At 40.6% G+C, this 10,615-nt stretch overlaps 1 gene segment (V, D, J or C); it reads right to left on the bottom strand.

Moving 5' to 3' along the window:
• Positions 1-9,097: 9,097 nt before the first annotated feature.
• LOC140517344 (immunoglobulin heavy variable 3-33-like) lies at positions 9,098-9,403 on the bottom strand. The segment is given in 1 exon segment: positions 9,098-9,403. A coding segment is annotated over 1 exon segment (306 nt).
• Positions 9,404-10,615: the final 1,212 nt, after the last annotated feature.

Genomic DNA, 10,615 nt, shown 5'->3' with positions numbered 1-10,615 from the left:
TTCAATACGGGACAATAGAAATATTAACAATAAGAAACTAACTTTCCTAATGTTAAAGGTTGGTTGGTTGGTTGTTCTCCTTCAGCTTCAGAGGACCAAAATGACATCACCATCATAAAATAAAATTTCAAAGTGTCTGACTGTGGCTGATTAGACCAATACGAACTCGGAATGTTTTATTACAGGTTGGGCACAGATATTCTGTGTGAATATTTGGGGTGTAAAAACACAATTTGCACATGCTGTGTTTACTTTGTGCTGTCTCAGTTCTGCTTTGCTCAAAGAGCGCAGCCCCAGTTCTGATATGGGCATGCCATGCTGAACAGTCCTGTGCCATAGTCTCCCATGTGGCACAGTGGAATCCAAAATTCTTGAGAGAGATTTTCAGAGTGTCCTTCTATCGCTTTTTCTGGCCACCATGTAATCGCCTGCCCAATGCGGGCTCTGCATAAAATAGTCTTTTTGGCAATCATACATTTCGTATTCGGACAAGTTGGCCAGTCCATCATAGTTGCCTTCTCTGAAGCACAATTTGAATACTTGGCAGTTAAGTTCCAGCAAAGACTGCAGTGTCTGATACCTTATCCTGCCAGGTGATCTTCAGAATCTTCCTAAGACAGTTCAAATGAAAGTGTTTCAGTTTCCTGGCAAAGTGCTGGTCGACTGCCCACGTTCAACAAGCATAGAACAATGAAATCAGCATATCTCTGTAGACATTGTTTGTTAGTGAGTCTAATGCGTCTCCTCTGCAAACTTTTCTTTGAAGCCTCACAAACACTGAGTTAGCTCTGGCAATGCATGCCTCAACCTCACTGTCAATGTCTACATCCTTGAAAAGTACACTACCAAGATAAGTGAAATTATCCACAGTATCCAAAACTTCTCCATTTCCTGTAACCAATGGTTTCATAAATGGATGGTGTGGTGGTAGCTGATGGAGCACCTGTGTTTTCGTGGTGTTGATTATTAGGCCAAAATTAGCACAGGCAGGAGAGAAAATCATCTATAAACAGAAAATCATTAACCATCACTCCCTACCCTTTGGTCTTGGTTGGCAGCCTTTTCAAATTGAAGAACTTACCATCAGTATGGTAGTTGACATTGATGCTGTGTTCATGTTCATTGAAAACACTTGTCACAGGGGTTCAAAATGTCATGCTAAAAAGCATGAGAGCAAGTACACAGCCCTGTTTCACTCCACTGTTGACTGGGAAGGCAGGAGAGTATTGTCCATTACCTAGAACCCAGGGAAACATGATATCATGAAACTGACGCAAAATATTGATGAAATTCTCCAAGCAACCAAATTTTGACATAATTTCCATGAGCCCTCAAGACTAACAGTATCAAAGGCATTGGTGAGATCTAAAAGAATTGCGTACAGACCTCTCTTCTGCTCCTGGAACTTTTCGTGCAGTTGTCAGGCAGCAAATACCACACTGGTTCACAGTTATAAGTCCTTCTTCCAAGTGGAGGATCACTCTATTTAGCAGGACTCTAGCAAGAATTTTTACCGCAATGGCTAAGAGAGAGAGCCCCCTGTGATTTTCTCAGGACAATCTATTCCCTTTACCTTTATAGAGATGGACAACGGAGGCATTCTTGAACTCATGGGGGATAATCTCCTCTTGCCATATAACGTGGAAAACTTCAGCCAAATTTTGTGTGAGCAATGGTTCCCATACCTTCTAAATCTCATCTGGAAAATAATCAACACCAGGTGCTTTGCAACATGAAATGAGCCTAATGGCCCTCAAAATCTTTCTTCAATTGGAAGTTCAGCTAAGAAGGGATGGACTTCAACCTGAGGTCAGTGATGAATGGCCTGAGCATTGATTGATGATAGTCTGTTGAGAAAACTTTGGAAGTGTTCAGCCCATCTCACTAGGACCATGTCCTTATCGTTGATCAATGTGGCTCCATCAGCAGTAAGTAGTTGTGATGGAACATAGGACTTTGGTCCATAAATAGCTTTCAGAGAATCATAAAAGCCCTTGGATTGTTACTATTACCATAAAACTGATTGTCATCTGCCTTCTTACTGAGCCAGTAATTCTGTGTCTCTCTAAGCTGTACTTGTACTTTGCTTTTGATGGAAATAAATGTTGCTTCCTTAGAGGAGGATGAACTATCCTGCTGGTAAATCCTGTGAAGTGCTCCTTATTAACTAAGCAGCGTGTGACTTTTCCCATCATTTTCATCAAACCACTCTTGGAGCTTGGGAGTGTTCTGACACAGAGGAGCAAATGCAGTGCTGTACATCAAATCTCAGAGCTGCTCACTCCTTTTCTGCTCCACTGTTGCCAACTGTGTGTTGGCTCAACTTTACCTCCAAGTCAGTTGCAAGGTGTTCACTCTCAGAAAAGAGTGCGAATTTGTTGCTATTAATTCTTCTGGTAGTCATCTTGCCTTGGGGGTGGCGCTATTGATGAATGCAAATATTTAGCTTGGAAAGGATAAGTCTATGATCAGTCCAGTACTCTGCATCACACATTCCCTTTGTCCCTGTCACCTCTAGTCTCTCTCTTGTCCTTACACTCACATAGTTTGTTAGACGCCAGTGTTGCTTCGAGGGTACATCCATGAAGATTGATTGCATTTAGGTAAGCGAAAAACAGTACTGGTGATGAGAAGATCATGCGATGCTCAAGTCTTCAGCAATAAATGACCACTCAGGTTGCTGTTTCCAACTCCGTTCCTCCCTAGGAATTCCTGCCACATCTGGTAGTCTGAGTCTACTGTAACATTAATGTCACCCAGAATTATAATCTTGTTCTCTTTTGGGACATTGACAATAAGTGTCTCTTGGCCTTCACAAAATTTTTCTCTGCTATCATTGGTATTTGTCATGGTGGAATCATAGACACTGGTGATGGTGGCATGGTGTTTTCCTTCAAGTGGCCATCACATTCTCATGAGCCTGTCATTCACCACTTTTGACAAGCATACAAGCTTGCTTATTAGACCAGTTTTGATTGGAAAACCCATGCAAGCCTCACGGCATTGCCCTTCACTGCACCCACTCTAGAAAAAGTTGTACCCCAGGGGCAGAGCCAAGATGGCAGAGTAGAAAGACTCAAATACACATAGCTCCGAACCCACAATCCATACAACATCGGTATAAAGTAACTCACGGCGAATTCCGGAGCAGTGAGGCCACAGAACAGTGGAGCAAAGGAGATTTCTGTTCCAGAGGGACCTGCAAACCTCTCACAAAATGTTCGACGCGCTGTAGACGTGGAGCCCAGCCCAGCCCAGACCTGCTGCCAAGAAGAACAGACCCGAGCAGGCTTCAGGGACGGGATCTCCAGCGGCCGCACAAGTCTTTTCACCCACAGGTGACGAAGGGTCGGTGAGAGAGTCTTTTTGGCGGGTCGAGAGGGAAGTGGGGTGCCCCCATGGTTCGGGGCCCCTCGGGAGGCAGAAGCTGAGGGGCGGAGGCAGACAGGGGCTCCCCAGGCAGGCAGGAGCCTGGATCCATTGTTGAAGGTCTGTGCATAAACCACCTGAGGGAACTGAGCCTGAGAGGTGACCCTGCCCCAACCTCAGAACCTGAACTTAATCTCACACTGAATAGCAGCCCTGCCCCAGCCCAAAGCCCTGAGGCTGGAAGCAGCATTTGAATCTCAGACCCCAAACGCTGGCTGGGAGGATCAGGAGGCGAGGTGGGTGTGAGGAGAATATTCAGAGGTCAAGTCACTGGCTAGGAAAATGCCCAGAAAAGGGAAAAGAAATAAGATTATAGAAGGTTACTTTCTAGGTGAACAGGCATTTCCTCCCTGCCTTTCTGATGAGGAAGAACAATACCTACCATCAGGCAAAGACACAGAAGGCAAGGCTTGTTTCCCAGCCCACCGAATGGGCTCAGGTCATGGAAGAGCTCAAAAAGAATTTTGAAAATCAAGTTAGAGAGGTGGTAAGAGAAATGAGAGACATGAAGTGAAAGCATGAACAGCAGGTCAGCTCCCTGCTAAAGGAGACCCAAAAAAATGTTGAAGAAAATAACACCTTGAAAAATAGGCTAACTCAATTGGCAAAAGAGGTTCAAAAAGCCAATGAGGAGAAGAATGCTTTCAAAAGCAGAATTAGCCAGATGGAAAAGGAGATTCAAAAGCTCACTGAAGAAAATAGTTCTTTCAAAATTAGAATGGCACAGATGGAAGCTAATGACTTTGTGAGAAAGCAAGATATCACAATACAAAACCAAAACAATGAAAAATTGGAAGATAATGTGAAATATCTCATTGGAAAAGGAATTGACCTGGAAAATAGACTCAGGAGAAACAATTTAAAAATTATGGGACTACCTGAAAGCCATGATCAAAAAAAGAGCCTAGACATCATCTTTCATGAAATTATCAAGGAAAACTGCCCTGAGATTCTAGAACCAGAGGGCAAAATAAATATTCAGGGAATTCACAGAACACTGCCTGAAAGAGATCCAAAAAGAGAAACTCCTAGGAACATTGTGGCCAAATTCCAGAGTTCCCAGGTCAAGGAGAAAATATTGCAAGCAGCAAGAAAGAAACAATTCAAGTATTGTGGAAATACAATCCGGATAACACAAAATCTAGCAGCTTCCACATTAAGGGATCAAAGGGCATGGAATAGGATATTCCAGAAGTCAAAGGAACTAGGACTAAAACCAAGAATCACCTACCCAGCAAAACTGAGTATAATACGTCAGGGGAAAAATTGATCTTTCAATGAAATAGAGGATTTTCAAGCATTCTTGATGAAAGACCAGAGCTGAAAAGAAAATTTGACTTTCAAACACAAGAATGAAGAGAACCAGGAAAAGGTGAACAGCAAAGAGAAGTCATAAGGGACTTACTAAAGTTGAACTGTTTACATTCCTACATGGAATATTTGTAACTCTTGAAATTTTAAGTATCTGGGTACTGGGTGGGATTACACACACACACATGTACACACGCACACACACATGGAGACAGAGTGTACAGAGTGAATTCAAGAGGGTGTAATCATATCTTAAAAAAAATGAAATCAAGTAATGAGAGAGAAATATATAGGGAGGAGAAAGGGAGAAATTGAATGGGGCAAATTATCTCTCATAAAAGAAGCAAGCAAAAGACTCATTAGTGGAGGGATAAAGAGAGGAGGTGAGAGAAAAACATGAAGTCTACTCTCATCACATTCCACTAAAGGAAAGAATAAAATGCCCACTCATTTTGGTATGAAAACCTATCTTACAATACAGGAAAGTGGGGGATAAGGGGATAAGCAGGGTGGGGGGGATGATAGAAGGGAGGGCATGGGGAGGAGGGAGCAATTTGAGGTGGACACTCATGGGGAGGGATAGGATCAAAAGAGAATAGAAGTAATGTGGGACAGGATAGGATGGAGGGAAATATAGTTAGTCTTATACAACACAACTATTTTGGAAATCATTTGCAAAACTACACAGATTTGGCCTATATTGAATTGCTTGCCTTCCAAAGGGAAGGGGTGGAGAGGGAGGGAGGTAAAGAAGTTGGAACTCACAGTGTTAGGATCAACTTTCGAGTAATGTTCTTGCCACTAGGAAACAAGAAATATAGGTAAAGGGGTATAGAAAGCTATCTGGCCCTACAATACAAAAGAGAAGACGGAGACAAGGGCAGAGAGGGATGATAGAAGAGAGAGCATATTGGTCATAGGGGCAATTAGAATGCTTGATGTTTGGGGGAGGAAGGGGATAAAAGGGGAGAAAATTTGTAACCCAAAATTTTGTGGAAATGAATGTTAAAAGTTAAATAAATAAATTTAATATAATAAAAAAAAAGCAAAAGGAGTATCCCGCTCCAAATTCAGTAACCTGACCTTCATTTGCCAACTTTGTTTCACTCAGCGCTACAATATGGATGCGATATCTGTTGAGTTATCTTGCAAGAAGAGGAGTTGTTTTTGTGCTTTTGTGTTGTCTGTTAGTGTGAGTACACTTCATGTGCTGATGGTGAATGGAATCATGTTTGCAGATGTTTTCTTACTTTTTTGTGCTTTCTTACTGCATTTTGGGATTCCTTGTCTGCTGCAGTAATTAGGCCAGGGTTGGATAAAAACGCATCATTTAGGGCAGCTTTTTTTAGTTCTCTTCCTCACTCCAGGAGGTGAGTAGTATAATCCTTAAAAGGTTGCTCAGATACCCAGGGGACTGCCGAGTCTTGCTGCTGCTTCCAGTGAGAAACTACCCCATGACCTAGCCCACCTGTGTGCAGGGTTGTTATACCCAGTGTATCAGGACTTTCAGGCTTGATAGTCAAATGGTATGGATGATCTCTTTTGATTCATGTGCAAATTGGATTTAAGTGAGGTAGAGTTGCACAAAGTTTTCAGGCTCATTCTATTCTCCAGAGTCATGATAGTCCAGTGGCAGGACAGAGTCAAGATGGCTAGCAATGAATCAGGATGCAAGCCAGAGAAATGCTGGAAGATCAAAACATACACTGAGAATACAACCAAGTCAAAACTCCTACATCTAAAACCTCTATAAAAAATATGAATTGATTACAGACCATGGAAGAGTTCAAAAAGGATTGTGAAAGTCAAATAAGAGAAGCAGAGGAAAAGTTGGGAAAAGAAATGCGAGTGATATAAGAATATTATGAAAAACAAGTGAACAGCTTGTGAAAGAGGACCCAAGAAAACCTGGGGAAAATAGCACATTAAAAAGTTGAGTAACCCCAAAAACAAAAGAGATCCAAAAAAACAATGAGGAGATGAATGTTTTAAAAAAGTGGCCAAATGGAAAAGGAGGTACAAAAGCTCATTGAAGAAAATAATTCTTTTAAAATTAGAATTGAGGAAACCGAAGCTTATGGATCTATGAAACATAAAAATCTATGAAATTGCTGTAAAAATCCAGAAATTATTAAAGAAAATCTAGAGAATAAAAAAATAGAAAAAAATGTGCATTATCTCAGTTGAAAAAAAAATTGACCTAGAAAATATATACAGGAGAGAAAATTTTAAAATAATTGAAGTACCTGACAGCCGGAATAAAAAAAAGAAGATCCTAGATATCAACATTAAAGAAATTTATATGGACAAGTACCTTGATATTCTAGAACCAGAGGGCAAAATAGAAACTGAAATGATCCACCTATCACCTCCTGAAAGAGATCACAAAATGGAAATTCCTTGGAATATTATAGCCAAATTCCAGAGTTCTGAGATCAAAAAAAAAAAAATTTTGTAAACAGCTACAAAGAAACAATTCAAGTATTATAGAAACATGATCAGGATAACACAAGAAATGGAAGCCTCTATACTAAGGAATTAGAGTGCTTGAGATATGACATTTCACACGTAAAAGAAGCTAAGATTATAAACATGAACGAATTACCCAAGAAAACACAATATAATTCTTCTAGGAAATAAATGGATATTCAATGAAATAAAGGACTTTCAAGCATTTTGATGAAAAGACGAGAGCTGAGTACCAAATCTGACTTTCAGATACAAGACTCAAGAGAAGAATGAAAACCTAAACAGGAAAGTGAAATCCAAAGGTCTTATTAAAGTTGAAGTGCTTACATTCCTCTCTGGAAAGATATTAGTGATTCATGAGACCTTTTCCAGTATTAAGGTAGTTGGAGGACACTGCGTGAATTGAATATGAAGGGATGACATCTAAAAAAGGAAATTTGAGGAGTGAGAGGAATTTGCTAGGAGAGGGAGAAAGAGAGAGGTAGAATAGGGTAAATTATCTCAAATAGAAGAGGCAAAACAAAGCATTTAAAGTGGACTGGAAGAAGGGGGAGGTTAGAGGAAACTAGTGGACTTGACTCTTATCAGATTTGGAGGGAGTAACATACATACTCAATAATGTATGAAAATTTGTCCTAACTTACAGGAAATCAGAGGATAACGGGATGAGACAGGATGTAACGATAGAAAGGAGGACATATTTGGGGAGAAAGAAGCATAGATTTTTGAGGAGAAATAGGGTCAAAAAGGAAAATGGAATAAATGGAAGTCTGGATAGTATAGAGGGAAATACAGTTAGTCGTTCACGACATGACAATTATGGAAGTGTTTTACATGACTATACATGTATTAAATATATTGAATTGCTTGCCTTTACAGTGACGGTTGAAGGGGAGGGAGGAAGGGAGAGAATTAGGAATGCCAAGTCTTAAAAATTAATGTTAAATACTTTACATATAAGTGGCAAATAAGTTTTACAGGTAATAGGGTGTAGAAATTTATCTTGCCCTACAGAAAAATATAAGGGAAGGAAATGAAATATGGGGAGGGTGGTGATAGAAGGGAGAGCATATTGAGGGAAGAGTTAAGCACAATGCATGCCCACTTGGAGTGAGGGGAAAGAACAGATGAGAAGAAAATTTAGAATACATTTTATGGAAGTGACTGTTAAAACTAAAATTAAAAACAAACTTCATGTTCCCTCCTATAATAGTATCACAATTCTCCAATGTATGTATAACGATACATATATAAACATATAAGTTGTTGTACATATAAAAATATATTAATATAAACATATGACAAGATCAGATAGATAGATGGATAGATAGATGACAAAAGAAAGACAGAAAGAAAGACAGAAAGAAAGACAAAAAGAAATAAGGAAAGAAAGAAAGAAAAAAGGAAGGAAGAAAGGAAGGACGGAAGGAAGGAAGGAAGGAAGGAAGGAAGGAAGGAAGGAAGAAAGAAAGAAAGAAAGAAAGAAAGAAAGAAAGAAAGAAAGAAAGAAAGAAAGAAAGAAAGAAAGAAAGAAAGAAAGAAAGAAAGAAAGAAAGAAAGGAAAGAAAGAAAGAAAGAAAGAAAGAAAGAAAGAAAGAAAGAAAGAAAGAAAGAAAGAAAGAAAGAAAGAAAGAGAGAGAGAGAGAGAGGAGGAAAGAAAGAAGTAGTAGGCTAGGGTAAGTGATATTTGGGAAGAAACCACAGACTTTGCAAATTTTGTCTGTTTAATTCTTCTCTTCTTATTGCAAGTGGTGTCCTTGTGGTCAGTGTTCTTGAGTTTCCTATCTAATTCATTCTCCACATAATCTCTCTACGTGAGGATGTTTATGTCTGATCTCATATTCCTTTTTCTCACTGTGTCTCTTGAACAGTAATATGAGTTATTGTCCTATGCCTTAAGGAAACTCCTTTGCAGATGTGTTGTGCTGTTCTTTTTGTCCCTAGAGGCTGTGAATTGACCTTTCACAGATTCTGAATAGTAAGTATCACCATCATACCAAATAACTAATGGAAATCCCAGCCCTGTCCCTGGACTCTGGTGAACCCAGTGCATGCTGTAGTCACTGTAGGTGAACTGAGAAGATGAATTGACTGCTGAGCCATTTTCGGGACTCTTTCCATCTTTGATGTCCACCTGTTCCTCCAAACTCTCACCTGTGGCTACAAGAAGCTTCAGTATGCCCAGTGGCCACATCATGGCAAACCATTTCAGCAGATGGACCAAACCAGGCTGAGGGTAACCAAGGGTTCTCAGATTCATTGAGGAATTAAGGGGTGTCTATCCCAAACACATGAAGACTTCATCTCGTGGAATGGGCAGATGAGAGCAATTTGTTCCAATAGCCATGAAGGCAGATGAAGCAGGCAATGTGGAGTGCTAATAGCTTGGTTGCACCATGAAGATGTCAAGGTCATCCATTGCATCCTTAGCTATCTCCAGTTATCTTGACTCTGTGCTGCTACTGGCCTATCATGACTCTGAAGGAGAGAGTGAGGCTTTAAGACTTCATACACCTTCGCCTTACTTACATCCAATTTTCGCACGAATTAAAAGACATTGCTCATACCATTTCACTATTACGCCTCAAAGTCCTGAGGTGCAGGCAAATAATGAAACAGCAGGAGCAGATACACAGCGGGCTGTAATAACAACCCTGCACAGAGGTGGCCTAGGCCATAGGGTCGTTTCTCCCTGAAAGCAGCAATGAGACTCGGCAGCCCCCTGGGTGTCTGAACAGCCTTTTAAGGGCCTCACTGCTCACCTCTTGGTGTGAAGAAGGGGGCTGCAAAAGGTGCCCTAAACATTGTGTGCTTATCCAACCCTGGTCTGGTTACTGCAGCAGGCAAGGAATCACACAAAAAATGTACAAAAACATCTGCAAAGATGATTCCACTCATCACTGGCACATGGAACGTCCTCACACTGATAGACAATACAAAATCCAGTAGATCTGAAAGAAGAAATGCTCTTGTTGCAAGAGAAGTCAATAGGTATCACATCCAAATTTCATCCCTGAGTGAAATAAGGTTGGCAAATGAAGGCCAGGTTACTGAATTTGGAGCGGGATCACCTTTTTCAGGAGTGGGCAAAATGAAGGGCAATGTCGTGAGGCTGGCATGGGTTTTACAATCAAAACTAATCTAATCAGCAAGTTGGTATGCCTGCCAAAAGGAGTGAATGACATGTTCACGACAATGTGATTGTCACTCGCAAGAAAATGCCATGCCACCATCATCAGTGCCTATGCTTCCACCATGACAATCTCTAATGGAGTGAAAGAAAAAATTTGTGAAGACCTAGAGACCCTTATTGTCGATGTCCCAAAAGAGGACAAGCTTATACTTTTGGGTGACTTTAATGCTAGAGTAGGCTCAACCTACCAGGTATGGTAGTCAATGCTACGGA

Source organism: Notamacropus eugenii, chromosome 1, assembly GCF_028372415.1.
Source record: "Notamacropus eugenii isolate mMacEug1 chromosome 1, mMacEug1.pri_v2, whole genome shotgun sequence".
Classification (NCBI taxonomy): Eukaryota; Metazoa; Chordata; class Mammalia; order Diprotodontia; family Macropodidae; genus Notamacropus; species Notamacropus eugenii.
The sequence above is the reverse complement of the archived record's forward strand: the minus strand, read 5'-3'. Positions and strand labels throughout refer to the sequence as shown.